This window comes from Cebidichthys violaceus, unplaced genomic scaffold (genome assembly GCF_023349555.1).
Source record: "Cebidichthys violaceus isolate CVI_PGR_0920_01 unplaced genomic scaffold, fCebVio1.0.p SCAF_4, whole genome shotgun sequence".
NCBI lineage: Eukaryota > Metazoa > Chordata > Actinopteri > Perciformes > Stichaeidae > Cebidichthys > Cebidichthys violaceus.
In genome coordinates this window covers 8,912,074-8,939,455 of record NW_027176594.1, presented here as the reverse complement: position 1 = coordinate 8,939,455, position 27,382 = coordinate 8,912,074, and the positions used below count along the sequence as shown (strand labels likewise).

Sequence of the window (27,382 nt, the reverse complement as noted above, 5' to 3'; positions counted from 1 at the left end):
TATGATATATTCAGCTTTTGTTAATTTCACATTGTGCACGTTGCTGTTTATGAAGAAAAAACACACACACCAAAGTTAATTTGTATCATTTTTTGTACTCGCATAATCATACATTGCACTTAATAGCAGATGTTGATTTGTTGGTTTGTAGTATATAATCAATAAATTCAGTCAAAAAGCTAAAATATAGTAGTTTTAATTATTAATTTGACTTCTCCCTTATTACATGTGAGAAACGGGTAAGTTCCATTTTGAGGTGGGAAACTAAATCCAAAAATATTATTTTAATTTTCTCAAGCTAGTTTGCTGGCTAAAGAAAGCAAATGATTAGTTTTGTTTTTTGACTTGTCCTAACCAGGATAGTTAGTCTCCTTGTAATGTAGCTTGTTCAATGAAACGAAATAGAAACAGTCCTATAGTTGTTTTTGCTGCTGCCAGTCTCATCTAGAAAAAACGGTCAAACGTACACAAACCCCCGACAACCCATAAACAGATGAACATATTTTGACTCGAAGCAGACAAAGAAATCTTCGCGCCGTATGTTTAAAAGCCCAGTTAAACCAATCATCGTACAAACAACGCATACAAACGTGATCACACTTAATGCAACCAATCACAGTTGTGTTCCTTTCTCATGCCCTATATTCAAATGTAAATGTTTAAATCCGGCCAATCATATGACGGCTGGGAGGAGTTGTGGAAGTACTTTGTTTCAAGTTTGTTCGCCCTCGCAGACAGTGACAAAACAGTCGAGCTTTTTGTCCTCGTTCAGTCGTTTACAACTTGTCTAGCTGAGAACAGGTAAGACCGTTGCTGCAATTTTGTCGAAATATTACTGTTATTGAAAGTCTCCAGCGGTTTCCATGGTAGTATGTCTCCGACCAATTTTGTGCATTTTTTCAAACTAAAGCCTTTTAGCGAATTAAGTTGTTTGTATGTTAGCCTGTCGTTAGTTAACGTAACATCATGTTTCCTAAATGTATCCAATTGGAGCAGTTTTATTCTGCTTAATCTATGTTACAGTTTTTGGCCTCTTTTGATACTGTGAAAGGCAGCTAAATGGTGGTCTATTGCGTTGTACGCAACATGCAGTTCAAACGCCATTTGGTTTGGTAGCTTAGCTTGCTACACGATACACGATGGTAGCCCCGCATTTAAGTTAAAGTTCGACTTAACCATTTAGTCGAGGACCCACTCGCGTGGTTTAAAGGCGGAAGAGCAGTTGTGCTTAATTCAAATCATAGCGGTTAGGTACCTTCGTAGTATAGTTTTTGTAAGCTTTTGGCGCAGTAAAGTTTAGGCGGGAAGATACAAAATGGAGTCCCGTCTTTTTGTCCCAGACAAGCAGAAATCCGATTAGAGCCATAACACATCCGTGGGCTTTTGCTTCAGCTAACACGTTGCTTTCAATTCATTTGCTTAACATATTAACGGGATATGTTTACACGTGTTTAAGTGTAGTTATTGGGCCGTTAAGTTACAAAGTGATGTAACGTTAGCGCTAACGTTATAACCTTAACTTAACATGACCTCACGCATTTGCTACGAAGTGTGTTCGTAGTGTCATGTGACGGTTTTTTTTTTTTTTTTTTTTTTGCATGTGCTCTAGATCAATCGCAGCCATGACAAAGGACCCAAATAAGCCAAGAGGAAAGACCTCATCATATGCTTTCTTTGTTGCGACCTGCCGCGAAGAGCACAAAAAGAAACACCCGGGGACCAGTGTAGGCTTTGCAGAGTTTTCCAAGAAGTGCTCTGAGAGATGGAAGGTAAGCTGGCATCAATTTCTTATATAGCATTTTACAAACTATATATTTAGCATGAAATGGGTGTGGCTTTCCCTACATTATACAATGAATTTAATGATGAAATACTAAAATGTCACAAACTATCAATAATATAAAGTGAGACTTTTAGTCTAAACCACAGAACTGTGTTGGAATTTGACAGCCGGAGGTGGAATTTATTTTAGTGCAACTTTGCTGTGTCCCTCCCTATTTTTCCCATCCCTGCATAGCCCTATGCCCTCTCTGTTGGTAGGTACATAGGGTGTGATGCTCTTGATAAAGATTGTTTATATGAAAATAGTACGGTAACTGAGGATGTTAAGTTGTCCATGGACAGTCTTGTGCAGAAAGATGCATCAAGTCATAATTTTAAGGTGTTGAACTTTTTGTAGACCATGTCAGCCAAGGAGAAGGTGAAGTTCGAGGATATGGCTAAGAACGACAAGGTCCGGTATGAAAGAGAGATGAAAACGTACATCCCTCCTAAAGGTGCTCCAGGCAAGGGAAAGAAGAAGAAGGACCCTAATGCACCCAAAAGACCACCGTAAGTAAATCTACGCCACACTGCCCCATATACTGTTTAAAAACATTTGACTAAAGAAGAGTTATCATATTTAGTTGCTTCCTACTGTCATGTGCAGGAATGCAGCCTGGTGTGTTCTGACAATAATTTATTTTTGATTTCTCTCCAGTTCCGCTTTCTTCGTTTTCTGCTCTGATCATCGTCCCAGAATCAAGGAGGAGAACCCTGGTATTTCCATTGGTGACATTGCCAAGAAGCTTGGAGAGTTGTGGTCTAGACAGACTTCCAAAGACAAGGTTCCTTATGAGGCCAGGGCTGGCAAACTGAAGGAAAAATATGAGAAGGTATCTACGCATTGCCTGTTTTTGCTTGGTACTAACGGTCAAGCAACTTGTAGATATGTCTGACAATTAATATTTTTGTTAATGAAACTCATGAAAAACATCATCGGACAAGGGTTTACGTAAATGTCCTTTCTTTTTAGGATGTTGCGGCATACAAAGCCAGAAGTGGCCTGGGGAAGAGTGATGCTGGCAAAAAGAGTGGCCCAGGCAGGCCCGCTGCCAAGAAAGCAGAACCAGTTGATGATGATGATGATGATGACGACGACGACGAAGACGAGGAAGATGATGATGATGAAGATGACGATGATGACTAAGTGGTCTATATGTTAAAGGGTGTGAATTTTGCAATGCATTGTTCAGATCAAATTTTGTGTGGATGATTTGAACGGTATAGCCTGCTGTCCCTGTTGGTCTGCCTCTGTAGGATACCAGACCTGTATTCCTTTTCACATTCAGGGATTTAGTTTTTATTTTGTAACTTAGTCCCCTAATTATTATTATTTTTTTTTTAATGTTTTTTTCTGCTGATCTCGTTTGTTACATCTAAGACCCCTCATTGCTATCTTAACGGGCAGCTGGATATGAATTTCCTGTGAAAATACAATGTACTGAAACTCGTGTACAAGTGGTGGACAGCAGCAAATCGGTAAAGTTTTTAAAAAGTGTATTTTCTGGAAGCACTGCTCATGTTTTCTGTTTAGTGGTGTGGTTTCTTCACTGTCATTTTACTACCAAGAGTTATCTGTAGTTTGATTAAAAATGTTTGAAGCCATTTTTAATGTGGAACTTTGAAAACCTTCATGTAGAACTTTTTTTCTTTTTTTTTGTAATAAAATTTTGTATATTATAACTGTATGGACATAACATTTATTCAGGTTGTATTTTAATTTCTTAAGACCAATAAGCATCTACTTAAGTTCTTGCGTTAGTTGAGCAAAGCTGAACAAGGTCCCACCCATTGAAATTTATTATATTGTGTACATTTTTACACTTATACAAAATTTGGTCATACACCAGAATTATAATTAACTAGTTTTAGGTTAAAGACTTTGTGTAGTGCAATCACTCCCCTCCAATCCTAACCTCTATCAAATGACCAGTGAAATGGATATATTTAAAAAAAAATTAGGAGTGCCTAAATTAGGATTTTACAATGACTTGACTAATGACTTTACTATCGCACAGACATGTTGCACCCCAATATGTTTTGCATTAATGGTGCGGCTTAATGTATGAATGGCGGTGGCCAAGTAGCAAAGACCATGATTGTCATTAATATCCCTAACTTCCTCAGTGAAATGATCACACAAAGGCATTTATTGTTGGCATGGGGGTCTTACAGGTTGTAGATATAGATGGAATCCACCCAGGATTTTTATGAACTTTTTTTTTATTTGGGGGGGCAAAAGCGCCCAAATATGCAGAAAAATTATTTCACTTTGAAGCTGTCCTTCTAAAATCCTGATAATCATGACCACTTCAGTGTGCTTGGGGGCCCATTGTCCCATAGTGTGCCTATGCTTATAGGTTAGGAAGGGGTAAAGCTAAATTCTTGGCCATGTAACCCTGTGTTTTATTTTTTACTTGTAAGCAGTAATTAAAAAAAATAGTGAAATCATGTGCTGGCTTAGTTATGATTTCTTCAAGATGTTAAGGTCAATTTTATGATAAGGCAAGTTGACCTAGTGTAGTGGACTGGTTGCTGTGCATCCAGACAGGGTATACGGTTTGCCTTGTTCACTAATGTTAAAGGATAAATATTAAAACAAAAACATTTTAAGCCTCTTTCCTTATTCAACAATACACTATAATATATAGTAAATATTCCAATTTGTGCAACTTGTGTATACAGCCAGGCTGACCATTTGTCAGGCATTAGAAAACATGAAGAAAAATTAAATATTCCATCCTAAAATATTTTGAACTTCCCTAGTTTCTAACACGTTGTGAGATATGGCTACCCAGCGTATACCACATACTATTAGGGAATCATTTTTAGAATAGATTTACTCATGGGACGATACCGACCACCAGCTCCACACGTCATATATATCTGTTCATGCCTACTCTATTGTTTATTGTATATTAATTTAGTTTATTGGTCAAAGTATAATTTTGGAGAACACAGTGCAAGTTTAAACATTTAATATTTACCAGAATACTTTTGTGTTATATCATAATGACATCTTGGTTATGTGTCAGCAGAACTTTCAATGGTTATTACATAGATGATTTTGATGGGGAATCCAATGTTGATTAGATGCAGTGCAGTGATACGTCTACATTGTAGTCTGTGTTGTGGGATAAGGGTTAGTTATTTGATAACAGCTACTCTTATTGATCTTCTTTTTTTGGCCTAAAACATACAAAACCAGTATTTGTTCAATAGATTTGTTCCTGTTATCTTGGAAACGGGTGGACTGAGTACATTTACTCAAGTACATAAATAAATACAACTTTGAGGTACTTTACTTGAGTTAGTCCATTTCCTGCTATATTTCTACTAAAGTTTTATCTGTAATAGAGTCCTGAATGGTTTACTTCATCATACAAATGTAAAAGTCTGCCAGCTTAGGCAACGCAAATTGATTTAGTAAAGAATAGGATTCATCTTTTTCACGATTGTAGTGCAATATCTCGCCTAATTTTTCCTGAGTCAAGAAACGGACACTCTTTTCCAGAACGATTTAAACATGTTTATTTAAATAAAAATCTGGTTCTGACTTCAAAAAATAAATTACAGACAAAATAATACATTACAGAGAGACATTTCTAAAAAAACGCTGAACACTTTATAAGTCGTTCAAATCAGCTCCACCTCGACCATCCACAATCAAAAATGTTGCTCACACATGAATGCTGCGTAATAATGATCCCATAATATATGTAACACTAGTCATTCAGCATACGGACTAATTCGACTATTAATAGTCTCTATAGCCATGGGGCCGTGTTTGAGTGGCTGCACGTTTTGTTTATGTTGTGCACACGCGCACACAATGAACAGGTGGCGGTACAGCAATGCTCCAGCAAAGGGAGGGTAGAAGAATACAAGCAGCAAAACATGGATGGAAACAATGCAGGATTTTAAATACTTAAAAAAATTGGCTTTGCAAATGTGTAGTGAAGAGGAAAGGTAGCCTCGGCACGTGCGTTTGGGTGAGTAACACTGAATTCAACTTTTGATCGCTTACAATGAATATTGTGCTGACAGTCTACTAGTCTACTTTTACGTAGTAGCTTGATAATTTGATTGCAGGACTATTGTTGTATTACATTAAAACACTAGCCTACTACTGTAAAGGATCAGAATAGGACTTCTTCCGCCCCTGCTCGAAACTGACCTTAACTGAATTTGAACTGTTATCGAAGAAAGCGATAAGAAATCTGGATAATTCAGATCCAGGCACCAGGGTTTACGCAGGGAAATAATATAATCATACATCATGCTGGACGGAGTCATGAGAGGAGACTGCACTTCTGGATTTGCACAGAAGGAAGTCTTACTGACACTCCAGACAGCCAATAGCTGATCAAATTGATTATTCCCACGGACCAATCATTGTCGTCGTTACGACCCACCTCAAGCGGAGGACAGTGAGCAGGGGGCATTTCAGAACCTGGGAACTGTCCATTGTGCACGAGCCAGCTGAGAACAGACGGTAAGAATAAAAACAGATAGCCAACACATTAGCTGCCCGCTAGCACTGTAATACAAATCAATAGCCATGACACACTAAACAGAGATGTGAAATCTTGTTGAATGCACGTTTGTTATCAACAAGCTGCCGCTCAGTAGTATTCAGACCTACCATATCTGCGACACTCAAGTGCCTCAATAACAGACCGTTTCCACACGGATTAGTTTGTGCTGTTGAAACCTGTTGATGCCGTCTACATATTTAGAAGTATAACGGGAAAACAAATGCGTCTGTATGGCGAGTGGTGGCAGCAATTCCGGATGAAAATAGCTAACGCTAGTTGGTATCTTAAAAAGGGTTAGCATATTGGTTTAACGGTGGTTCAGATGAGCATTTATTTGAGGCGATTGTTGCTATGATCATGTCTGAAACGAGGAATCTGTGATAATAATAGTTCCGTGGTCAGTGAATGCCTCTTTGTTAGCCTAAACCAAGTAGGCGACTTGCTTGTGAAAAATAGATCTTAAAACCGGGTCCTTTGAGCTAGAAATAACGGTACATTAGCTAAATGTAGTAGAAACAGCGTTTCCATAGTAACGTAACATTATTGTAGCTCATGATGACTATCCAGCCTAAGGAGCTAGACAGCGCCATTGTCTTATCTAAGTATATATACAATTTTAAGAGACACCTCAATTATTTTACAATAGCAACATGTCTTTTAATGACTGCATCTTTTTACAGTTTCGTTCTGTTCTGAGCTAATCTACTGTATAGAGAATACTCATTTTCAAAGACTGTGAAATAAGACAACCCAGTCAGTTTTTTCTAAGCTGCCCAGATCAGAAAACATGTGATTCAACAAGCCATTCAGATTTGACTCCCCTGTTAAATGCAGGCTCATTAGAATATACTGTCCATGGTTTTAGAACTACCTTTGCAAAGGTTGCCCCATGATTTTTTCTCACGCCAATCATAACAGACTCTGCTTTTTTTTTGGGAGTATATATGAACCTGACAATTAGCATGATAAGTTCCCTTTAAAACAGCTTAATGACAGCTAACAGCTTAAATTAACAGTTTAATGCTGCAGTCCATGGTGCTAAAAAGATTGATGAATTAAATTTCAAGAAACATGTCAAATTTCACTTTTTGTATATTAGAAACACAAAACATTGTCAAAACATATTTGAAATATTTGTCTATTCTTAAAACCATCACACAATTTATTGCAAAGTTATAGCTTAATGTACACTCTGAGGTGAGCATACAGCAAGTATGAGAAACAACATTTAGAACAATGTAATCAATATGGTTGTCCCTTCAGCCTCAAATCAAGTGGTGATAGTTCTTAAAAATGTCCTAAACAGGAACGGCATGAACAGCAGAGCATGTGTCATCAAGTTGAAACTCCTGTGTAAGACGTCTCTTGGACGCCATCAATTATTTAGCAGAGAACTAAGAACTAACTCCAAACTCTACAAGAAAAAGGAAAAAGACATGGAAATAGAATCAAGAAAATCAAGACAGTGGCTTTGGGCTGTAGGAGATTAACATAACATTGGAGGTAGACCGTTTCAAAGACATTAAGCTTACTGACAAGTCAAATGTAATCATGGGATGTCAAGAAAGGTCCAAATGCTGTGTAGTCATTACTTTGACAACTGCACCATTATTGTTCAGATGATCACACTATCAATTAATGTTAAAGATAAATTTATATGTAAATCAGCCAATTTGCAACTGACAGGAAGAGGTTATTGTAACTGGTTAACATCTTTTTGAAGATTACCGTTGATAGGAAATCCTTACTCCCTTGTTTGGGTGAACATCCTAGGTATAACAAATATACCAAGTATGACATGTAGGCCAAAGTTCTATCTAAAGGTTTATCTTTTTGGATTGATTTGGTTAAAAATAAACAATGGCTAATACAGAATTACTAATACAGAAACTAAATTTTTACAGAAACCTTTTTACATCTCTTGGTTTGAAGATGTGTAGTTGCTATAATGAGTACAGTCCTACCATTCAGACATACTGTACGCTGTACAACGTACAGTCAGTTCCTAAAATGAACAATAAGCAGCCGTCTTAGCCAATCACAACAGAGATTAATTAAATCCTCTCTTTCTCTTTAATCTTATCCTCCTTAACCTGTGGATCTACATAGTGTATTGTGAGTGTTCATCTGGTACTAACAGAACTGTACACTGGAATTCAATCCATAATTCACAACAAATAATAGTTAGAGAGGTGTTGATTCAAATCTGAGTTGTGTGGTTGGTGTTGCAACACAACACCTAACAATACAATGCAATATAAAAGCACAGATGATTGTCTTTCAGCTGACAACTGATCTTTAGACCCTGTTTAACATACATACATTTTAGCTGTGATGTGTCCAGAGATACTGAGAATCTGATCAGTTATTGGTAAGTTATTTGCAAAAAATGCACGATCAATGCTTGTTAGTCTACAAAGTTGTAGCCACTCAAAAAGATTAAACAGAATATAGAAATACACAGAACATATAACTGAAAGCTATGCAAAAGCTGAATCTTTGGATTTGCAAGAAATACTTAAACATGACACAATTAGTATCTGCATGTGTTTGTGTGTCTCTAGGTGATAATGGCCAAGGTGAAGCAGGTGGGCTTGCTGGCAGCAGGCTGTCAGCCCTGGAATAAAGATGTGTGTGCTGCTAGTGGAGACCGCTTCGCCTACTGTGCTACTTTGGCTATATACATCTACCAGGTAAAGTACTTGTGTGTATTTGTGTTAATGAGAGTGGTGAACGATTCAAATCTAAGATTGCATTATGTTAGCATGCCACTTTCATCCTTTATCATAGGAAATGTGAGTTTACTGTATGGTTGACCTAATACAGTGTACAGATACAAATGGTATCGGTATAGGCAATAAACAACAATCCATGCATCCTGGGGGCTGCAACGCCTGCAAACCATAATTATACACAGTGTAATGTATTCAAATCTTAAACAGAACTATTTAACTCATTCAAACACAATACACTGCAACCCATTTACCCATGTGATGTTTTATTTACTTTAGTTTGAAGTGCCTACATATAAGGACATTACTGCATTAGTTTCCCCCTCTTTAATTCCTTGTCATTCTCTCTGTCTCCTTGTTGTAGTTGGATCTGCAGTACAATGAATTTAAGTTGAGGTCAATCATGTCAGAGCACAAGAAGACCATAACAGCCATCAGCTGGTGTCCAGACAACCCTGATCTGTTTGCGTCAGCCTCTGCTGATAACCTGCTCATCGTATGGAACGTGGCAGAACAGAAGACTGTAGCCAGACTGGACAATACTAAAGGTAGATGATCCACACCAGGTTTTATTGGCACACTAGAGTGTTTCACCCTCAGCCTACCAACATATTTGATATACAGGCACTACCGACTGTGGTCTCTGGGGAATAAGAATAAGAACTAAGAATAAAGTACTGTAAGAAGCAACCATCATAGCAAAATGGTCATCTCAAATTGTTATTAGTCATGTATATAATATATTTTTTAGTTAAGATACAGTTAATTTGCTTATTGTGTAAAAGGAAAATTAACAGCACATGAGGTCTATGTCATAATGACTTCCCCCCTGATAGTGTGTGATACTTAATGTTCTATCTATTCTATTCAATCTATTAAAACTGAATAGGCTGCAATTGGGTGCTTTTGAATGGGGTTCTCCAGGACCCAGCTCTACTTAAAACAGAAACAGAAAACAATGATATAAAGTCATTAGGAACAAATTGATTGACAAAGTCAAAATAGAATATAGCACCTGTGAGATATGACAAAAAGTATACTTCTGGGATCTGCGGGGACCCCAGTTGGTAGGATGAGGGTTAAGGTTAGAGTACGGCAATGTCCTCTCCTGCATAAAGAGTCTCCTCTTCTTTCCCAGGTGTTCCTGCATCAGTAAGTTGGTGCTGGAACTTTGCTGAAGGAGTGGCGTTTGTCTCCCAACGCGGCCCGCTGTACATCTGGGTATATGGAGGTACTGACCCCGGGGTCACAGTGCATAAAGAAGCCCACTCCTTCCTGTCTGATATCTGTCTCTTTAGATGGCACCCCACCAAGAAGGGCAAACTGTTGTTTGGACACACAGATGGAAGTCTGTCTGTTTTTCAGCCAGGTACCTATGTTTTGATTAAAACACATTCACATTCATTTGTGGATTTTTTGGGGGACATTTCTTTGACTTTCGTTCATTGCTTGGAGGTATACACTTTGAGCCAAACTATAACATACAGTATACTGTGCGTGTTGTAGAAATAGAAAAAATGTTTTCATTTACCACAAGAAAGACCACAATATGTGTCAGTGCAAATCCTGGTCAGCCTCACTAAGAAAATCTTTCTTAGCATATATAAGAATTGCGGTTTCTGAAATCTCCCTAGGAAGGTGTGGCAGTGACCTTTCCTTCACTTGGAGTCTGGAGACAGACTCAATTTCCATACAGATCATTATAGTTTTAGTCTCCCTCTCTCTGAATGTCGATCTTGTTAGAAGAGATTTCATGAGTAAACTATCTCTCTATCTATCTATCTGCCCAGTGAAATAAATCTCAACATTACCATCATAGAATTGGGCCTGCCATCAGTCTTCTACAATGTCTAACGCTACTCTTGTCTTCAGTTTCCACAAGCAGAGGTATGTTTCTGTAAACACACATTTTCATTATTCTGTCTGTCCTCTCTTGTTTAGGGAGTAAAGGCCAAAAGCATGTGTTGCGTCCAGAGTCATTAGAAGGAACAGATGAAGAGGACCCGGTCAGTGCTCTAGAATGGGACCCTTTGTCAAGTGACTATTTACTAGGTGGGACAAAATATGATCAACATCACCAGTATTTTGTTAGCTGGAGTGATTTGAATTTGAAATAAGAAACAGGACTTCAACAAGACATACAGAATAAAACCATAAAGTAATTGATTGATTTTTGCGTACAGTTGTTTATCTGTGTTTTCTGTGCAATTACAATTTAGTACCATAAAATAACAAACACTTAACTGGGTCTATTTATGGGTCCAACCCATTTACTGGGTATTACACAAATCTCTGTGACAATAATTGCAGCCTCAGATGTTAAATGATGAAAACATTCTCTCTATCACAGTGTCTAACCTCCATAATGGCATCAGGCTGGTGGACAGCGAGGCCTTGGCTTGTATCACATCCTTCTGCTTCCCCTCAGCTGCTGCATCAGTTCAGTGTTTGGCCTGGGTCCCCTCTGCACCAGGCATGTTCATCACCGGAGGTAAAGACTGGACATTTCTGTGTGGGATGTGTGTGATCTGGGTTCTCTTCTGCCTTCATGTGTTTACCGCTACAGTTTCGACTTGCCTTTCAGCCAGCTGGTATGTGGGACCTGTTGTTGCCACAGTGCCTCTGTCAATGTATTGATGCATATTAATTAATACATTTGGCTTCTTAAAAAAACAGAAATACTTAGTATTATGCAACTTTAAGATAGTATGGAGTTTATATTAATTAGTGCTGGGCAAGTTAACGCGTTATTATCGCGTTAACACATTCATTAATTAACGCCGACAATTATTTTATCGCGCGTTAATGCAGTTTAAAAAAAATATATATTATTTTTAAAGTTCGTTGCTCACTGGTTCTGAATACACATACAGACAGACCATGGGTCATCGGAGGGGCGGGATGTTGATCAGGATTAGCTTGGGATGGGCGTCATCATGCGTCTCAACCAATGAGAGCATTTGGGGTGGGCGCTGCGGCGCGATAGCCTATCAGCGTTGAGATGCTCCTCCTGTCATCACTGACGTCCTGACGTTGAATCAGGAAACAAACACTGTATCCGTCTGTGTTCACCCAGAGATTTACGATACCTCGTATTAGTAGAGACTGGACCAAACTATGTGATTAAATGTTTGTGTGTAAACCTTACGGTACAAACAATGAATAGACGCTGCCGTATTTACGCCTAGATTACGTTATGTTGAGTGTTGATGGAACTGCTACAATGTGAGCTTAGCCTAGCACCGATCGATCCAGACTCCATTGAGAAAACAAGTATTTTAAAAGTTATTTGCTTGTCGTCTTGTGGAGAGAACTAACGAAACATGAATTCTGACTTGAAAAAGCCTTTTTGTCCGTTTACTGCAGTTTAATCAATCAGTTTATTTTGTGTTCATACAGCTGTAGTAAACAGCCGACGTGTGGCTTTCTCCTCCGGACTATGTTATAAAGCAGACAAGAAGGTTTAGTTTCCTGATATCTGGGACTTCCACAACAAGTACTAAGCAGTCCAATTTGGGGAAGATTTTCGATTCAATTATCGTGGCTTAAATTATTCATAGAATATTATTTCAAAACACGTTGCTTTTTTTGTTTTGTTGATTTCACAAAAATATATATAATATACAAGAAATATTTTAACTGCTACTGTGTAAATGGAATACTGCTGTTAAAAAGCACCTTATTTATTTAAAGTGTTTGCAAACCAAATGTTATTGCACTTTTGTTCATATAGCAGTACTTTTAAAATAAAAGTGCGCAATACACTACTTTTGAATTCATTATTTAATTTTGCGCATAACAATGCGATTAATCGCAGAAAAATCAATCATGCGATTAATCACAATTAAAAATTGTAATCGTTTCCCAGCACTAATATTAATACAACCCATGCAATATGACAGGGCACGTTTACAGACCAGTACAAATATTCAACACATTTGCATTATCATGTCTGTCAGACTCCCAGGTTGGAGTGTTGAGGGTATGGAATGTGTCTCGCTCCACTCCTTTGGACAGCTTTAAACTGAAAAAGACCGGATTTCATGCTTTGCATGTCCTAAACTCCCCACTTGCCAAGAAAGGTAGGTATGTTTTGGACTAAAACCTTTTGAACTTCAAAAAGTGGTTTGACCTGAAAAATACATACACCACAGCTTTTATAAGTTGCCAGGGTTCTATTTTATGGTTGGTATCAAAATCTTGTGCCAAATTAAATTATTACAATTGCAAGTTTGACACTAAATCCACATCTTCAGATTTGTGCTCTCAACGACAGCTGTGTGTCAGACACCAAAGCGTAACAGATGAGATTGAAAATCTCATAATGTCTTTTCTTAAATATACACTGTGTGGGAATAAAGCAGCTATTCGAACACTGACCAATTGTACTTCTCCTCTTGTGTGGCCTTTGATTAGCTCAACAGCTCTCTGTCCCTGAAATAAGGTTGACTGTTAAGATATGTAAGGATTACCAAAGAATTTTAGAATAACACAACAGATATTGTCTCTACAGCTCAGAGTTCCTGTTCTCCCAGTAAAAGTCACCACACCAGTTCCACCAGTGAAGCTGTACCTCCCCCAACCCTGTCTCAGAACCGGTCCTTCTCTCTGCCTCCTGGCCATGCTGTGTGCTGTTTTATGGACGGAGGGGTGGGACTCTATGACATGGCGGCCAAGAAATGGGACTTCCTACGGGACTTGGTATTCTTTAACATCCTTTGTAAAGGCAACGGCCTACACATGCCTACACATGACTGAATGAAGAAGCCTTGTACTGTGATTTTGACTTGGTTTAATATTGTTTCCAGGGTCATGTAGAGACTATTTTTGACTGTAAATTTAAGCCAGATGATCACAACCTGCTGGCCACAGCTAGTTTTGATGGAACCATCAAAATCTGGGACACAGACACACTAACAGCTGTTTACACATCCCCCGGCAATGAAGGAGTGGTCTATTCCCTGTCCTGGGCTCCAGGTATTTTAGCTCCACCTCTACACACACAAGCACATGCATGCATACAGCCCACACAAAAATCTATTGCCAGGTTTCCACCAAGAAGTTCCTGGTAATTTTTGTTCTGCGACTACTTTTTGAGGTACTAAAAGGTTCCTTCAGCCAATTGTTGTAGTTTCCATAGTGCTCTAAAGACCTGCGAAGACAAATTTGTCTGTGGAGTATTAAAAACAACATGACATGGGACGAGGGCTGTTGATGGTCGCAGGGTAAACACGCCCGTCCATTTTATCTAAAAAACATGTTGCAAAAAAACAACAACCTTGGTTTTGTCTCGCTGCAACGACATCTACTGCTGCATAATATTTACTGCTGCACGTTGGATATAATGAATGAAATGCAGAGGAGGAAAATTAAACTAAGATTGTCTGTGTCCACAGTAAATCATCTGAAACAATCAGGAAATAAACTTTTTTCTCTTATTCACAGCACAGTGCGTTGTCCCTTCTATCACTCGCCCTCTCCGCTTGCAATTTCTCTGTCTTTTTAAAAATGAGTCAGAAAGTGACAGCAAAGCTAAAGCAATGTTATCAAACATTAACATTCTGAGAGACAGTAAACCTTAGCTAATTAATGCGCTTTTATAATCGCTTTGATACGGGCAGTGAATGAAAGAGGAAATGAAATAGCCTCTGTAAGACGAAGGAGATGGAGAAGTTCAGGGTTTGTTAAAGAAAACCTGCTAGCGAGCAGGTTAGGTTCACAGAGTCAGTTACAATGGTAACAGACTCAGTGTTTAAGTTTCCTTTCTGGAACTTAAAACCCATGATTTCCCTCATCTTAGGGTTAACTATCTCAGAGTTTTCACTAAACCTGCTTTCTGAAACAGGACCCAGGGTCTTTTGGGGGGTAAAATGTCCCATGACTTAATTTAGACCCTGTGGTTGAAAAGTGATGAGATTCTTTTAAGATTCCTAGTTCTGGGGGAAAGTTCCTGTGGTTGAAAAGGGACTTATGCATGAAACCTTTTGACCATGAAGTACTAAGGAAGGACTTACAATCCACTGTAGGTGATCCAAACATCTAAACATACATAAACACAACCTAAACATCCCGGCCTGTAGAATACAAGTACATACACAAACAGGTCAGGTATGTGGTACAAAAGACAATAAAGTGCACCATCTGTTGCTTATGTGTTGGTGACCTTTGTGTGTGTTTTGAAGGAGACCTGAACTGCATTGCAGGCGCAACATCTCGTAATGGAGCGTTCATCTGGGATGTCAAGAAAGGAAAGATCATCACTCGCTTTAATGAGGTTACTTTGACTTTCAGTTCAAAATGACCTTGTAAAACAAATCTGTGTATCATGTATGAAAATCACCAGTTAATCACTTGTCTTAATAATTTAGAATATGGTGGCTGTCTCCCCCTTTGTTCTGCTGACAATCTAAAAAAAAGTATTACAATTTAAAATTAGCCTTTTATAAATGATTATTCTATCCTTGCTAACTACCCCTTAGTGAAACATCTGTCTCCAACTTATTCAAAATTATTGATGGTGTGATGTGTCTGCAGTGACGACCTCTCTTTCTTCCTCCAGCATGGTAAGAACGGTATATTCTGTATATCATGGAGCCATAAGGATTCTAAGAGGATTGCTACCTGTAGTGGAGATGGATTCTGGTCAGTCCCCATTTTCCCTGATACCTCTATTCTGACAATAATAAAGCACAATATTTGTCTTTCATAGAAGTCTTACACGTTTATTTATTTTTTACTACAGTATCATCCGGACCATCGATGGTAAAATCCTCCATAAGTACAAACATCCGGCTGCTGTGTTTGGTTGTGACTGGAGCCAGAACAACAAGTAGGACCTTAATCCATGAACCATCTTTCTCAGTGGGGAGGTCAATTTGCATTGGAGAGTCAGATACTTCTTTCACTTATTTAAACAGTTTATATACAACTGGACCTGAGAGACAAACTTCTTTTCAACAGAAACAACATATTGAAACACAATTACAGGCTACTACTAGATAAACAAAGCAGGATTACAAAAAAGATTTTAAAAAAAGGAGGCTGATAAAAGTTGAGAAGAATAATACAAAAAACAGGAGAAATTGGTAAAAATGGTCTTTTTTTGTGTGAGATAGGATGGAGATGAGTGTAGGTGGGACAGTTGGTGGGAGTGCTCACAATTACTTTCAATGCAAAAACAGACCAGTTCCCACCCTGTCTAAACTTTTTGCACATAAACCCTATTGTGACATTTGGTAGTTTTCCACACATCTTCCTGTCTCTCTTTCTCTCTCTTTAGGGATATGATAGCAACAGGCTGTGAGGATAAAAATGTTCGTGTGTACTACCTGGCCACCAGCTCCGATCAGCCTCTGAAGGTCTTCACTGGGCACTTAGCTAAAGTATTTCATGTTCGCTGGTCTCCACTTAGAGAGGGAATACTGTGCTCTGGATCAGATGATGGGTGAGTGCAGACAAAGATAGCTACTGCAAATTAACACTATTTAATAGGTTTTTTTTTTGGATGAGATGGACATTTAATTTGGAATCTTGTTTCACTGCAAATGATAAGGTACAAAATAAATCAAATAACAATACTATAACGCATACATCAACGTGTGGATTACAAAATCTGGACATTGTGTTTTAACAGCATGTATGTATTGATAGCCAAATATGAAATGTGTCATGTGTGTCAACTTGAAACTCTAAATGAAATGGAATCTTTAACGATTTTTATAGAGAGGTTTTATAGAGTTGACATGTAGAAACACATTTTTACCAGTTTCAAAACATTTGCCCAACAATTATTTGTCCCTTTTTGTTTTCGACTTTTTTATTTGTCAATAGTTTTTTAAAGATATTTTATTGTGTATTATTATAGTGTCATTACCAATCCCTGATTCATAAGTGTCACCCACCAAAATCCAAAGCACGCGATTACTATCATTTATTTTTAAATCGATTGACTCGTCTTTTGCAGGGACTAACTTTAGACAGCAAACAAGTTATTTCATTATTTCAGATGTATCAGTAATGTTTAGCATAGACAACAGGCATTTGTTTTTATTATTATCTGTTAATAAACACACAAAATAATGATCAATCATTTAGAACTCAAACTCTGCAGTCATTAATGTGAATATACCTGCATTTCATATGGGGAAGAAAACAGGCATTAGGCATTTATATAATCATTTGAAATGAATGAAAAGAGAAACCCCTGTCTGTGTGTCTGTCTGTGCAGCACTGTTCGTATATGGGACTACACACAGGATGCGTGTATCAATGTGTTGAGTGGTCATGCAGCTCCTGTCAGAGGCTTGATGTGGAACACAGAGGTTCCGTACCTTCTTATTTCAGGTAACGTCACGAGAAGTACTTATTTGATTTTCCAGTTACCTTCTTTTACACCAATTGTTTTGTGATCAGTGTGATATAATTATCTTAACTGTTCAGTTACTTTTGTTCTTGCTTGTCAGTGTCTGTCCACTGTAGTCCGAACAGGCCAACAGATATTTAAGAACTACAGAAAATAAATCAACATAAGTACCAAGGCAGTGTTTCCACATATTGTTCTGTTCAATGTATATATTTGAATCATATAACATATATAATATATATTTGTATTTTTATGTTCTTTAGTAACAGCTGTCACCATTTTGCCTTACCAAATGTTACAGTGGAGAGAAAGTGAAAGGCTGATGGTGGGTTTGAGGTTTATATTCAGAGTAACAACTGGTTCTGTGGAATTAAATCAGAGAGCTGTACACAGGTCAGCCAGAAGCCAGTAGCTCTTCTGTAAAGAAACCTCTTGGTAAGATTTTTGTCACTATCAACTGATGATATGGAAAATCTCTATAGGCAGTTGTAGGAAACTACAACAACGTCAGCAAATAGCCTACATGTCTCCTCTGCACTCCTCTGTTTTTGAACAAATTATGCATTCAATTTTCAGGTTTATTACCTGTTGCTTATAGCTCATATTGTGCTTCTGAGATGGTTCACACCTATGTATATTCACAGAGTTAGTTACTATGGTATGATCCAGAGCAGGCCTGGCCAACCCGCGGCTCCCGAGCCGCATGCGGCTCTTTGCCCGGTTTCATGCGGCTCTTACGTTTATATCGAAGTTTGTATTTGTGTTTTTTTAATGTGCGTGTTCGCTTCGTTTGAGTTCAATACGGTATTTTCGTCAAACGCGCATGTGCGTGTTCGCTTCGTTGGAGTTCAATACGGTATTTTCGTCAAACGCGCATGTGCGTGTTCGCTTCGTTTGAGTTCAATACGGTATTTTCGTCAAACGCGGATGTGCGTGGGATGAAAATACCTCTGTGTCAAGTTTGCTCTCAAAATGTCAGGAAAAAAATGCACAGAAAAGCGAAAATATGAAGATGAACACAGGACGTTTTTAACAGAGTGGGAGAGTTTATATTTTTTTGTTGAACGTAATGGAAAGCCATTCTGCCTTATATGTCAGGCGTCATTAGCGCATTTCAAAGCTTCAAATCTTCAGCGCCACTTCAGCTCACTCCATGCTAACATCGACCAGGAATTTCCAAAAGGGACTGAACTTCGCAAGCACAAGTTGGTCACTTTGAAAAGTCAGGCAGAAAAGCAGATACAATTTTTCCAAAAATTTACGAAGCACTCAGAGACTGTAACGCTTGCATCGTATCAACTGGCTTGGAACATTGCACGGGCCAAAAAGCCATACAATGAAGGGGAGTTCGTTAAAAAATGCCTCGGTGACGTTGTTGAAATGTTGTCTCCTGAAAACGACAAACTAAAACGAATGGTATCAGACGTCCAACTGTCCCGCCACACTGTTGAACACAGAATATCGGACATTAACAAGGCTATTGAATCACAGTTGCACTCTGACCTTCAAGCATGTGAGTATTTTAGTGTCGCATTGGATGAGAGTTGTGACATACAAGACAAGCCTCAGTTGGCAATATTTGCACGGTCTGTGTCAAACGATTGTTTGATCAAAGAAGAACTCCTTGATATTGTGCCATTAAAAGACAGGACCCGTGGCATAGATGTGAAAGAAACAATGATGGCTGCATTTGCGAAAGCAAATCTGCCCATACCAAAACTAACTGCAATAGCTACGGATGGAGCGCCAGCCATGATCGGATCTGTGAACGGGCTTGTGGGGCTGTGCAAAGCTGACCAAACATTTCCCGAGTTTTGGAATTTCCACTGCATCATCCACAGGGAGCAACTCGTGTCTAAATCATTGAATTTAAACAACGTCATGAAGCCTGTGATGGAAATCGTCAACTACATCCGCACACATGCGCTTAACCACCGGCAATTAAAAAATCTCATCGCTGACCTGGACCAAGGGCTTCCAGGTGACCTGCCGCTGCACTGCACTGTGAGGTGGCTGTCAAAAGGCCAGGTACTCTCTCGCTTCTTTCAGCTTTTGGATGCCGTGAAACTGTTCATGGAAGAGAAGGACAAGGACTATCCTGAGCTCTCGGACCTCGAGTGGATTATGGATCTGGCCTTTTTGGTCGACATGCTGAGTCACTTGGACAGACTGAACCTGACCTTGCAGGGTAAGTTAAAAATGCTGCCTGACCTGGTGCAAAGTGTGTTTGCATTTGTCAACAAACTGAAGCTGTTCAAGGCGCATATTCAAAAGGGAGATTTAACACATTTTCCCACTCTGCTAGAAGCCAGCGGGCAAGTCACCAGCGCCGCCCTGAATAAGCAAAGAGTCAGATATGCAACACTGGTTGAAAACCTGCACGAAAGCTTTGTGGCCCGGTTCCGTGATCTACAACTGAAAAGGCCACAGATTACATTCCTCGTCGACCCATTTAATGCTGAGACGGACTGTTTGAAAGCCCCGCTAGTCACAGATGAGGCTGCGGCTGAGTTGGAGATGATCGATCTTCGTGAGGAGGACCAACTGAAACCTGCTTTAAGGGAAGATACCATTGAGTTCTGGAAAAGTGTGCCAATGGAAAAATACCCCAATGTCAAACGGGCTGCGCTTAAGATACTGTCAATGTTTGGGTCAACATACGTCTGCGAGTGTGTTTTCTACCCTGAAACACGTGAAATCAAAGCATCGCTCTGTTCTGACTGACACCGATGTGAAAGAATTGCTTCGAGTGGCAACAACGGAATACAAGCCAGATTTGAAGAGGATTGTTCAAGGCAAGGAATGCCAGAAGTCCCACTAAGTGACATGCATAGTAAAAGAAAAACGCTATTGTAAATTATTATATTTTAGTTTGTGGACTTGGTTGAACTGAGAGTTTGTCTGTGTGAGACAGTGCACACAATGTTCATTGTTGAAAATGACTGGCCTGTGGTCTTAGTACTGTAGGAGTCAATTTCTGTCATTATCATGTTGGTGTGTGACATTTACAATCAATCTGGCTGAGCAAAGGTATGTGTGTGTGTGTGAGGAAGGGATGGGGTGATGTTCATGTGTGCCCATGTGTATGATGTGGCTCTTTGCGGTAACACAGTAAAAAATGTGGCTCTTGGTCTCTGACTGGTTGGCCACCCCTGATCCAGAGTTTATATTACCCCTCTTTCTGACACTGAAAACCTTGAGTTTCCCTCATCCCAGGGTTAACTAACTCAGAGTTTTCACAAGAGTTTTCTCCTGCTTTCTAAAACATGACCCTTACTGAATACAAAATGATTCAACTGACTTGGTACTCAAACTGATGTGTTTCCTTCCTGTTTAAACTGACAAATGGATGGCAAGAGAAGGCACAATGAGAGAATGTCTTGATGTTTGTAAAATGTGGCTAAATGTGATGCTATACCCAGCTGACATTTTCTATGTTGCATCAACAATAACAATAAATTGCTGATATGGCTAAGGTTACTTACAACAAAGGTAATTTACCTATCCAGGAAATAAAATATAATCTCTGCATTAAGTATTGACATTTATTAAGAGTCTAAAGCTCCTTCCATGATTTTATACTCTGCCTGTTTAAAATCTCTGCAACCATTTAGCTGACAAATCAGCGGCTGGCATACAACTGTTGCAAGTCCTTCCATCTACATTATAGAACCAGTAATATATTACTAATTGCATTTTTAACATAATGATGCATGACAGAGTTGGTGGTGTTGCATTTAGATTAGTGGCAGTTTTACTGACGTGTACGATGTATTGTATTTATAGTGATGGGACTGTGCTGTCAGAGGTTGTTGAATTCAAATTCTAAAATGTTGTATTACTTTGTAGGTTCTTGGGATTATACAATCAGAGTGTGGGACACAAGAGATGGCACATGTCTAGATGCAGTCTACGACCACGGAGCTGATGTCTATGGTAAGACAGAACAACCTGAAACAGAACAACCTGCGAGACTTCTAATACAGCAGATGGGTGTCAAGTGTTCATGTGATGAAGTGAAGGTCCTTTACTTATAATGCAATAAAAGCTGTCAGTTATTGCAGTTAGTTATTTAATACACCTTGTGCTGCAACCTGGATACATCATCAGCAATGGACACGATTTCTTCAGGTGTTTCAGGTCTTGACATCAGACACCCTTACCTGGGCGACCCAGCCGGGGTTGATCAAGCCCTGACTTGCACATTATGCCAAGTGTCACACTTCTTCAACAAGAGCCAATGGGAAGCCTTTTCAGGGGCTTCCAATACGTTCCTGATGGCTCATCTTATTCGCCAATAGTCCCAGGGCCGATGTAGAGACTGGCCCCTGCAGCCCAATTCAACTGGCTCACAGCAGGCCTTCCACCATTCCACCAACATTCAGCTACCAGGTCTGCATACTTGGCTCTCTTCCTTTCTTGCCCATCCTCCATCCAATCTTTCCAGGGGATAGTTTGCTTTAGCAAAACCTCTTACTCTGTTGCCAACATCCGGACCATGTCTGGTGTGAGTGTGGTAGCTGCAATAATATCAGTGAACCTCAGTTGCTTCCCTTATGAAGGTAGATTTGTGTCTTTATTACGCAAACAAAAAAATATGTTTTGAAAGCAAATTTCTCGCACTGCAATCAAAAATCAAGTTTGTAAGTGAAAATATATTAACTGAGAATAAATTATTTGTTAGTTTTGCTTATGAAACTATAATTTTTGGTTGCAAAACAAAAACCTTTGCTTTCAAAACCAAAAGCTACGGTTTCATAACCAAAAGCTACGGTTACAAAACCAAAACCGAAACGTAAAGCTACGAGTTGAGTTTGGACGTAGTGGGTGGGGCATACGCTGCTGAATGAGCCAGGAGTTTCTATTGGTGGGTTCGACTTGGATCCCGGCATCTACTTCCACTGTAGAGGTTACTGTGATGAGCGGCATGGAGGTAAGTTGACATTATATTGCTCTGTTAGCACTTCACTTTGTTTTCACGTTGTTAGTGTCGTAGAGTCTCTTTTTTTAAAGAGCGACATGAGGTGTTGTTGACATGAAGCTTCACTTTCTGCGTGCATGCAACGTAAGTCGAACCCACCAATAGAAACTCCTGGCTCATTCAGCAGCGTATCCCCCGCCCACTACATCCAAACTCAACTCGTAGCTTTACGTTTTGGTTTTGGTTTTGAAACCGTAGCTTTTGGTTTTGAAACCGTAGCTTTTCGTTTTTTGAAAGCAAAGGTTTTTGTTTTGCAACCAAAAATTATAGTTTCATAAGCAAAACTAACAAATAATTTATTTCTCAGTTTATATATTTTCACTTACAAACTTGATTTTTGATTGCAGTGCGAGAAATTTGCTTTCAAAACATATTTTTTTGTTTGTGTAATAAAGACACAAATCTACCTTCATATTCCCTAGGTTGACCAGGAACTGCCAGCCTCTTGCTGTTGGGAGAAGAACATCCTGGGCACACCCTGCTCAAACAAAGGCGATTGTAGATGTATTTGATTTGTGTATTTGATGAGTAATATGGATTTCAAGCACTAGGTGGTGATTTTGGTACAGGCCTAGGATGGCCTCTGACTATTTAGTTGATGCCAGTAATCGCAGGTGTTGGTAAATGAGGAAGGAAACAGTTTTGGACTGTGCTCAGTTAACATCATGTGGTATTATTTGTTTTAATTTTGGAACTAAACGTATTGAACATCAATAGTCTACTACACTGGAGCTACTGGAGTGTTACCAGGACATCAGGTATCGGGATGTCAGACCGTCTATGCCGGCCATTGTTGGGGTTATGTTGAGCGCTGACTAAAATATGAATGGCCGTTGTTAATGTGTGCACACATTAATAGGCGTTTTAAATCGAATGCATTGGTTGCAGCTGTTTGTAAACAATGTGTGCAAGTTTTGTTTCGCAGGTGTAAAGACTGATGTTAATTGGACTTAAGTAGGTCACTGACTTATTATAAACATGGAACAGGAAAACACGCAACTTCAGGATTCTCTTGCTGATCATAAGCAGGCAGTTAGTGAGACTGAACTTGATGGGGGGGTGAAAGAACCAGAGTTGGGCACTGTAAAAAAATGCTCTGTTAATGAACACCTAAAGCATTGATGGAAAAAATAGGCAATTTACAAAAAGATAGAAAGATTAAATGAAACAAATTATATTTAATGCACGGACCGTAAATTAGGGGAAATGTACATTTTACAAGTTCATGGTGTGATGAAGCAAAACCAATCATTTGACTCTACCAAAAGATGAAGCAGAAAAACATAAACTGTAGTACAAAGCAAAAATGTTGAATGTCAGTGAATTTATTGCTGATAGGTGGTTGTCTAAAACTTAAAAGTTGCCCTGTTGCTAATGATTGTGATAGAGGATCCTTAGTCAACCTCATGACAGCATTTCAAATGTTAAATCAAACACCTCCAGTAAAAGTCATAAAAGCTCCAAAAGCAATACATCTTCTACTTCATCTACACGCATTAAAGCAAAGGCAGACAGGCCACACTCATGGCTCGTGCTGCTGCTTTAATAAAGAAACACGCTATGGAGGAACGGGCAGATCTCTTAAGTTCAGAAAAGGACCAGCTTGAGCACCGAAATATCAGCCTCCACTGCTAGGGTAGCAGTGCTACAGACCTATGACAGCAACAGTGATTCAGATGGACAATCAGATGGAATGGAGTCTTATGTGAGGAAAAAGGCCATTAAAGACAACATCCAACATCTCTCAATCCACATGGCAAAAAATATGAGGCTCATTATGAGCAGTACTCACGGCAGCACGTCTCTTCAATCAATGTCGTTCATTGGGGAATAGAGCAGTTGCATTTAATCACCAGAACTTCAAGGATGAATCTCATAATATTAAACAGGATGATGCTAAATCTCAAAAGTCAACTTTGGATCCTCTGGAGCATCAAAGAAAGCCAGAAGTCGTTCAAAGCGCTCTACATTGTCATGGCAATCATCACACATCAGGAGAATGCTACAGTTGGCTGCAATGCCAACCGAGATTTCAATCAGTAGAGACAAGTCAGATAAAGAAAAGATAATTATTTATTGTGAAGAAATGATATGTGATGATAAAGTCTTGACAGAATCTTTGGCGCTTTGACTCTACAGGGAGATTTGTAATGGATGGGCGTCTGCCCTGAGCAGCAGCAAGATGAATGGAGTCTAAACGCTGGTGGTGATGGTGGCTGATGAGGCTGATAGCATGATGAGTTGATGAAGCTGATGAATCTGATGAAGATTGGGCGGAGATGGGGAGTTGGGGGTTGCATAACAGCAGCATGAACGTACTGAAGGTAGAGAGACAATCATATTTAAGAGAGGCAGCAGCAAGATGATAGGCTAACGGTGTCATTGTTTCGTTGAGCTATCCAGCTGATCTAGACAGTGGATATCATGATCAACAGCCCCAAACAATAACAGCAAGGAAATAATGAGTGTGAATGCATGAGGATTGACTGGCAGATGTATAATAAATAAACTATGGGCTTAAGCATGCAAGAGTATAGTCTTCCTGACTAAACTTACGCGAGAGCTTCATATCAACACTCCTTGTTAAAATGCAAACCTCTCCGTTTTTTTTACATCAAAGGGAAATTCTCTTTTTCAAATTAAAAGCAAGTCTCAAATATAACCATAATTCAAAAGAAACAGTTTTTCAATTATTGATTTATTATTTCTGATTAATTAATAGCAGAAGTTTGCAAGAATAACAAGGTTCGGAATTAAGTTTTCTCAGTGGCGGGCAATACATTTTATACCTGGGTCTTCAGTACTGTCCTACTACAGTTGAACTACCTCCTAATAACCTCAATATGACGCCACAGCTACGGGTTATTATTTGTTTCGTGTAAAAACCTCATATTCCTTTTACAAGTGAAATAAAATGTTACATGAAGCTCAACACCTATGAGGGCTACAAATATACTAAATGCAGAGTGCAGATACATGAATACGTGCAAAACTATAAAGGATGCAAGTCTGTCACTATTACGCAGCATGACGGGATGCTGCGTCATTGACGGGCAATGCATATAGTCAAAATCAATGTAATTAACACAAGAACAAACTCACAAGAACCAGTCACATATATTTATATGACAACAAAGCAGGTAGAATAACATAAAACCCAAATAACACGATTCAACAGGCCTCTGCACATTCCAGCAAAACTGCGGCGCTAAAACACGCATTCAGCCACACACTCAAGGGCACCATTCAGATATTATTCACACCAGAGGGAACGATATTAACCATATAAAAACAACACAATAGAAAAATGAACACAGTAGTAATGCTAGTGCCGATGTAAAAAAACAAAAGCAGTTCACTTACCAAAGCTGCTGTTCACTATTTAAAGGCAAAGTCCATCCTCCTTTCTTTGTTTACAAAACGTTTAATACCATGGTTGTACAGTAACGTTACATCGGTCCGGTTCAGTTCCAGCAAGAGGTCCTTCTCGATTTATGGACGCCAGTGATGACAGTCGAGCCTCCCCAGTTGTATTTCTTGAATATGTTTTAAAGCGTTTGAGGGCTGAAAATGTCTGTTCGACAGAGGCAGTAGATATTGGGATTGTCACCGCCAAACATGCCAAAACGCTAAAAATGTAATGTCACGTAAAAACGTATTACATATCTTTAAAATTGAACTCTTACTACTACAAAGTTCTGCTAGCTAGTTTCACAACAGTCAGACTAGCCCACTGACCAATCAAGCCGCACGTTAGTGCTGACGTACTTGTAGGCCAGTTAGAAGGCTCTGGCATGTCAAAGAATACTCCCAACATGTCAAACTAAAGATCTGATTGGTTGAAGACTATCACAATCAACAATATTGTCCCCATTTACTTAAACTGCAAAGGGATTCACTTGTAATTCTGAAGGTCTCTGGGCAATTTTTTTTTACTTAGAGACAGAATAGGGGCAAAATCTGATTGGATAAAAGCTCTACTTAAAACAAGCTGTGCTGGGAGCAGCGCAACTAATGAAGACAGTAGATATGCAATGAGATAATAAGCTAATGGGAACAATATTTAGAATACATGTAGTGTATTTATGAAAAATAATTAAATTATAAAATAGCTATAACTTTGTGATTCTGTCTAGCAGAGAAGGCCTTGCTGGCCCTGACAGCCCACCACTGAGTTTTCTCTTGCACAAATACATAATCTACCTCCTGTCTATTGTGCACATAGTCACGCATTGGGGCAGTGTCCACAACTGGGAAGAAAGGCACACAGGAAATCGTTAAACTTTCTAAAGGAGAAAGGTCTTTGTTTCGGTTGCTTGTGCACAGGTCATTTCCTTCCCGTTCTGACCTTGATGCCTGCTGATGAGATTTGGATTTCAGCAGAATCTTGTTAGAGCAGGACTTCTCTGGCTTGGCTGACCTTGAACTCCTCTCTCGGACAGCTAAAAGGAAGCTGCAAAAAGGTGCCCATTAAGGGTGATGCTGCTTAGGCTCCGTGGTAGGTCCAGCCACATGCACAGGAACTGGCTGATCTTCCTTTTCAAAGCCCTCCACGATGGTTATTGGGACTTTGTAGAACTTCAGTTACTTTGCTGAATTTTGGTATTACATGATTGCTAACATAGAGTTTTGAACCTTAACTCTCAACCACTGCAATACTATCCCACTATTTCTGTTATGACATGCATTTGCCAAACTGTGCGTGTGTCTGTAGGTTTAACATGTCATCAGAGTCGTCCGTTCACCATGGCCAGCTGTAGCAGAGACAGTACAGTGAGGCTTTGGTCTCTCACACCCCTCATCTCTCCACTGCTGCTGAACATCCTTACCAACCAGCCTTGGGAAAAGATAATAGGAAACACAGGTAAGAACAGGATCCTGCTTACTTCTTTTTGGTGGTGTTCTCTTCTTATACCTCATTTAACCATGCTGTTTGTGTGTGTCTGCA

The 27,382-nt window shown here is 39.2% G+C and overlaps 2 protein-coding genes across 5 annotated transcripts in view; both read left to right on the top strand.

The window, feature by feature from the left end:
- The first annotated feature begins 694 nt into the window (after positions 1-694).
- hmgb2a (high mobility group box 2a) lies at positions 695-4,272 on the top strand. Its single transcript, XM_068727066.1, has 5 exons — positions 695-801; positions 1,610-1,769; positions 2,180-2,331; positions 2,480-2,654; positions 2,795-4,272. The coding sequence occupies exons 2-5, from the start codon at positions 1,623-1,625 to the stop codon at positions 2,966-2,968; spliced, it is 648 nt and encodes a 215-aa protein (XP_068583167.1). The 5' UTR covers positions 695-801; positions 1,610-1,622; the 3' UTR covers positions 2,969-4,272.
- Positions 4,273-5,722: 1,450 nt separating this feature from the next.
- wdr17 (WD repeat domain 17) overlaps positions 5,723-27,382 on the top strand; it is a 43,477-nt gene continuing 21,817 nt past the window's right edge. For 2 of the 4 annotated variants that reach the window (XR_011104756.1, XM_068726580.1), the window contains exons 1-16: positions 6,240-6,316; positions 8,924-9,052; positions 9,456-9,639; positions 10,230-10,460; positions 11,033-11,143; positions 11,442-11,582; positions 13,051-13,173; positions 13,605-13,792; positions 13,900-14,068; positions 15,274-15,365; positions 15,651-15,733; positions 15,834-15,920; positions 16,371-16,535; positions 17,319-17,434; positions 21,303-21,389; positions 27,149-27,298. Coding sequence is in view for 3 of the 4 variants with exons in the window: in XM_068726580.1 (XP_068582681.1) it covers positions 8,930-9,052; positions 9,456-9,639; positions 10,230-10,460; positions 11,033-11,143; positions 11,442-11,582; positions 13,051-13,173; positions 13,605-13,792; positions 13,900-14,068; positions 15,274-15,365; positions 15,651-15,733; positions 15,834-15,920; positions 16,371-16,535; positions 17,319-17,434; positions 21,303-21,389; positions 27,149-27,298 (2,050 nt within the window). In the remaining variant the exon portion in view is untranslated. Of the gene's footprint in view, positions 5,814-6,239; positions 6,317-8,923; positions 9,053-9,455; positions 9,640-10,229; positions 10,461-11,032; positions 11,144-11,441; positions 11,583-13,050; positions 13,174-13,604; positions 13,793-13,899; positions 14,069-15,273; positions 15,366-15,650; positions 15,734-15,833; positions 15,921-16,370; positions 16,536-17,318; positions 17,435-21,302; positions 21,390-27,148; positions 27,299-27,382 lie in introns of those variants that run through there. The other 2 variants (XM_068726581.1, XM_068726582.1) reach the window with 2 other exon arrangements.

Bases quoted from the DNA above. Each gene is read 5' to 3' on its own strand.
- hmgb2a (XM_068727066.1), top strand. From the start codon at position 1,623: ATGACAAAGGACCCAAATAAGCCAAGAGGAAAGACCTCATCATATGCT. The intron at 2,332-2,479 runs GTAAGTAAATCT...ATTTCTCTCCAG, and splicing joins AATGCACCCAAAAGACCACC to TTCCGCTTTCTTCGTTTTCT. The intron at 2,655-2,794 runs GTATCTACGCAT...CTTTCTTTTTAG, and splicing joins TGAAGGAAAAATATGAGAAG to GATGTTGCGGCATACAAAGC.